This window comes from Arachis duranensis, chromosome 1 (genome assembly GCF_000817695.3).
Source record: "Arachis duranensis cultivar V14167 chromosome 1, aradu.V14167.gnm2.J7QH, whole genome shotgun sequence".
NCBI lineage: Eukaryota > Viridiplantae > Streptophyta > Magnoliopsida > Fabales > Fabaceae > Arachis > Arachis duranensis.
In genome coordinates this window covers 47541137-47546330 of record NC_029772.3, presented here as the reverse complement: position 1 = coordinate 47546330, position 5194 = coordinate 47541137, and the positions used below count along the sequence as shown (strand labels likewise).

The following is a 5194-nucleotide window of genomic DNA, read 5'->3' as shown; positions in this document are numbered from 1 at the left end:
AAAATAAAATAATCATTCAACGATTTCAACAAAACACGAAACCCTATAATCATTCAATAATTTGTTGATTTCAGAACAGAGATTCAGAGAATAAAATGAAAATCAAAGAACAAGTGCACACCAAAGCTACTTACCTTTGAGACAATGACGACGAGACGACGACCGCGAGCAGGACGAATCCGATGGAGGTTGGGCGCCGAGTGAGGAAGAAGACGTCGAACAGGGAATTTGACTTGGATAACACCGACAGTACAAAAAGGGACTCCTCGGACAGCCACGGACGACAGCAATGGGTCACTCCGTTCGACGGCGGTGGAGGCTAGTTAGGGTTTTCCCTTTTTGTTTTCTTTGAATGAAGGAATGAATGAAAGTAACAAAAGAGAGGAGAGATATTAGCACGCAGCAGCGCGTTATTCTTTTCACCCCTCGAAACGACGTTGCATTAGGCGACCCGGCCGGTTTAGCAGTTTCTCTCTGGTTCTATCATGACCAATTTTTAGTGATGAACCAAACCGTTCACAGTGCCAGTTCCTGGTCAGACCGGTTCAACCGACTTATCTGGTCCGATTTTTAGAACCATGGATCAGATAGTTTGGGCTAAAATTTTTACACATGGATAATTTAAATTTGAAACACAAAAATATTTTATTATTTTAGGATTTTATATTTCTATATAGTGGTAATGAAGAGATTATACTATTTGAGTTAAACCAGTAATTTCTTAATTAAATATGAAGAGATTATGCTATTTGAGTTATAACTCATTGATTTTGTAAAAAAAACATATTATTTTAATTATAAAAAGACAAAATGTCATTGGCATTTTGTGAAAGTCCACAACAACGTATAACACATAATTTAAGCAATTTTTAAAGGATTCAATACTCACAATTCAATATATAAAAAGAATTCGATAGTTTGAACCAATAAATTTTTTTAAATTATTTTTGTCTGATAAATTGATTTTTTTGTTGTTTTTAATCAAATTATTAATATACGTATTAGACAATTAAATTTTTGTCAAGTTTTATTATAAAATAACTAAATCTAAAAATTTTATTAAAAAAGTAATATGTCTAACAAAAATTTTGAATAAAAATTTATTGAACAAAAATTGAAATCTTTTGAAAATCAATTTAGGTATTTATTTGTGAATATATTATCATTATAAGTAATTAAAATATACTTTTTGGCTCTAAGATTTATAATTTTTTCCAAAAATACCTTTAGCGATTAATTTTATTCAATTTGATTCCTATTGTTTTCGATTCATTTAATTTTGTCCTTAATGTTTTTAATTTGTTTCAAAAATATCTCTAAACGGTTTCAATTTCTCCAATATTTTAGATGGAGTTAACATTTAGGAATAATTTTTATACGAATCAAAATCATTAGGGACAAAATTAAATACAATTAAATGTGAGAGATATTTTTAAAAGACATCATAAACATGAGAGACAGAACACATAGTTTACCCACTTATTATAAATAAGTGAATATATCTTAAATAAACTTATAGAATTTAGTTTTTTTTTTTTTGAAATAAAGAGCTCAACACACAAAGTGGAGCGAGAGAAAATAAAGAAAAAAAGATAACAGAACTCATCACCACACAACATTTATCCAACTAAAACATACCCCCTTGTCATCTTCGGCAGAGCCATCAACAACAAAATGGGTCATCACGCCTCCACTCCTGGTATCTTAGACAGATGGATGATATCTTTTATTCCTGTTCTTTTATTCTGAAATACCCTCATGTTCCTTTCGATCCAGACGTTCCAAATTTTGGCAAAGAAACATATGAGCCATTTGTTGCGGTCCTCCTTTCTACATGTTGCTCCTGTCCAACTTTGAAAATGTTCCTTCAAAGTACCGGGTATAGACCACCGTCTGGCAAAATGAGCTAGCCATGCGCACCACACCTGCCAAGTAAATTCACATCCAAGAAATAGGTGATGAACATATTCCACATCCTTATTGCATAGTACACACAAATTATCCTCATGGCTAATTATCCCAAGCCGACATAATCTTTCTTTTGTACTCACCCTGCCTATCAAAACAAACCATACAAACAGCTCCACTCTTGGAGGAACTAAGCCTTTCCAAATAGTCTGGGTGAAACTATAACTTGTAACGTCCTCCGAAAGCGTTTCCTCCTGCAACACCTGCACAAATGAGTTAGTAGAAAAAATACCTTGTCTGTCAAACTTCCACACAACCTTATCCTCTCTATCAGCTGATAGATGAACCATCCTCAAAGTGTCATGTAATTCACTCACAAGTTCCAATTCCCATTGGAATAGCTCACGCCTCCATTGGAAGTTCCAAAACTAGTCCAACCCATCCCAAAACCTACAATCACCGATGACAGATCCTTTCTACATTGAAACCGAGAAGAGCCTTGGAAACCTATCCTTTAGCGGACCACAATATAGCCAAACATTCTCCCAGAATCGCGTTCTTCTACCATCACTAACTTCCATAGTCAATCAAGTTATCATCTTGTTTCTTACATGTGGCTCCTTAATCTGTAGTTGACAGATATCCTTCTACGGACCCCCTCTAGTAGGTAATTTCTGAGTAGAAAGTAGCTCATTAGGGTTGAGATTGTTGCAGGAGCATACTACCTTTTTCCACAAATGGCAATCTTCCTTAGAAAACCTCTACCACTACTTAAACAACAGTGCTGATTTACAGATCATCGCATCTCCTACTCCTAAACCACCTAATTTTTTCGGAGCCTGAACTACTTCCCACCTAACCAAAGGTATACCATTCCTACCATCCTCCTTATTCCACGAAAAATTCCTCTGTAATAAAATCAATTTCTCCGCAACAGCATTCGACATCTTATATAAGCTTAAATAATAGATTGGCAAGCTATTTAAAACAGCTTTAATAAGTACTAATTTTCCTGCTTTGTTGAGCACCTTTGCTTTCTGTAAGCTGAGTTTCTCCTCTATTTTGTCTATTATTGGCTTCCAAGTTTTGAGAAATCTCGGGTTAGCTCCTAGAGGGATTTCAAGGTATATGACTGGAAGGGTAGCTTCCTTGCACCCCAGCAAGCTGCACATAGTTTGCACCCACTGTTGGTCACAGTTGATGGGGATCACACTGGACTTGTCAAAATTGATGCTTAGTCCGGACATCAGCTCAAAGCAACGTAAAAGCCTCTTGTAGTTTTTAACAATCTCCTCCTCTGGCGGGCAAAACAGGATAGTGTCATCTGTAAAATGAAGGTGCGACAATTCTATGTTGTCTCCCCCAACCAATAAGGGCAAAATCCGTCCGTTCCTAACTGCCTCTCCGACCATTCTATATAGGACGTCCACTACAAGAACAAACAAAAAGGGTGATAGCGGGTCACCTTGTCTCAACCCTCTTTCCATCTTAAACGGCTTCGTTGGTGAACCATTTATCAGAACCGACATAGAAGTTATGCCAACACACTCTATGACCCACTCCCTCCACCTTTGCCCAAACCCCATCTTTTGTAAGATGATATCCACAAAACTCTACTTGACTCTATCATATGCCTTTTGAAAATCTAGCTTGATAATTACCGCCTCTTTTTTCCTTGTTTTAAGCCAATGCACAGTTTCACACACAATAAGCGCCCCATCATGTATTTTACGACCCTTGACAAATGCGCTCTGAGTCTCTCCAACCAGTCCCGACATCACTAGCCTCATCCTCCTAACTAACACCTTCAAGATTACCTTATATACACATCCCACCATACTAATCGGGTGAAGGTCTTTGATTTCCTTGGCCCCAATGAACTTGGGAGCTAATGCCATCCATGTAATGTTGGAGTCTTTAGGTAACCTAGCCGTCTGAAAGAAACTTGTCACAGCTGCTATAAACTTAGTCCCAATCTCATCCCAACACCTCTTGATGAATTTCATGTTGTACCCATCACTTTCTGGTGCTTTAGATGATTCACAGTCCCACACTGCCTCTCTAATTTCTTCAACTGATGGTAATACCTCTAAAGCTAGAGAATCCTCTTTTGATATCATATTCACCAGTCCATTCCTGAAACCCACCAAAGGAAATTCCTCTTGATGATACAATCGCTTATAGAAATTTGTAATAGCTATTTTTATCCTAGCTGAATTTCTGACTAATCTTCCATTAATCACTAGGGCATCAATTCTGTTATTCCTCCTCCTTGAAGAAGCTATGTGATGAAAGTATCTGGTGTTTTTGTCCATGTCCTTTGCATGTTGAGAACGTGACATCTGTTTCCAGTGCAACTCTTTTCTAACGTACCATCTCTCACAGCAAGTCACCAAAGCCTTTCTTCTTGCCTCAACTATTCCATCATATGCTCCACTGCTTACTAGGTCATCTATCTTCTTAATCTCTTCTTCAAACTTCATGATTTTCTTATCCATGTCACCAAAGTTGTCCTTGTGCCATCTCCCCAAGGGAACTGTCAATGCCTTTAATTTTTCTGTGAATTCTGCCTCCCCTTAACCATTCTTAGAAACCCTTCGTGTGTAAATCATGAATCTAGGCTTCTGAAAGGTCTTGGGCCTCCACGCACCTTTGTACCCTCCACTATCATCGAGTAGTGATCTGACAAGCCCCTCGGTCCTCCTCTTAAACGAATTTCTGGGAATTTCTCAGTCCATTCCAGACTAATCATCACTCTATCAATCCGACTACATGAACTGCCTCTAAACCATGTAAACTTACGGTCATGGAGTGGTAAGTCCACCAACAGCATATCTTGTATCCAATTCTTGAATTCTTCAGCAGATCCTGTTAAGCTTGTAGAACCTTTCCTTTCATCTACGTGAATAATTTCATTAAAGTCCCCCATAAAGCAACAAGGTACCTGGCATAACCCAGCAATATAGCTCAGCTCCTCCCACACAACAAGTTTCTCATCTCTGGTATGAGCACCGTAAACCAAAAGGAATGCACAATTAAAATTATTCTTTAATAAAACTCCTTCAACACACAACCATCTGTCTCCTTTATAGCAATTATTCATTTTAAAAAGAAGTTCATCCCAAAGCAACAACAATCCACCCGCAGCACCATCAGACCCAAAAAATTCCCAACCCACACTACTGCCGCCCCCCAGAGTTGCGCCATATCGAATCTCGTCACTACCTGCCTTTTAGTCTCAATCAATCCTAACATATTCAGTCTATATTTTATCTTTAAGTCCTTT

The 5194-nt window shown here is 37.7% G+C and overlaps 1 protein-coding gene across 1 annotated transcript; it reads right to left on the bottom strand.

Moving 5' to 3' along the window:
• Positions 1-3521: 3521 nt before the first annotated feature.
• Positions 3522-4406, bottom strand: LOC107488078 (uncharacterized). The gene has a single exon (XM_016108775.1). It carries the CDS (start codon positions 4404-4406, stop codon positions 3522-3524), a length of 885 nt encoding a protein of 294 aa, XP_015964261.1.
• Between the last annotated feature and the right edge of the window lie 788 nt (positions 4407-5194).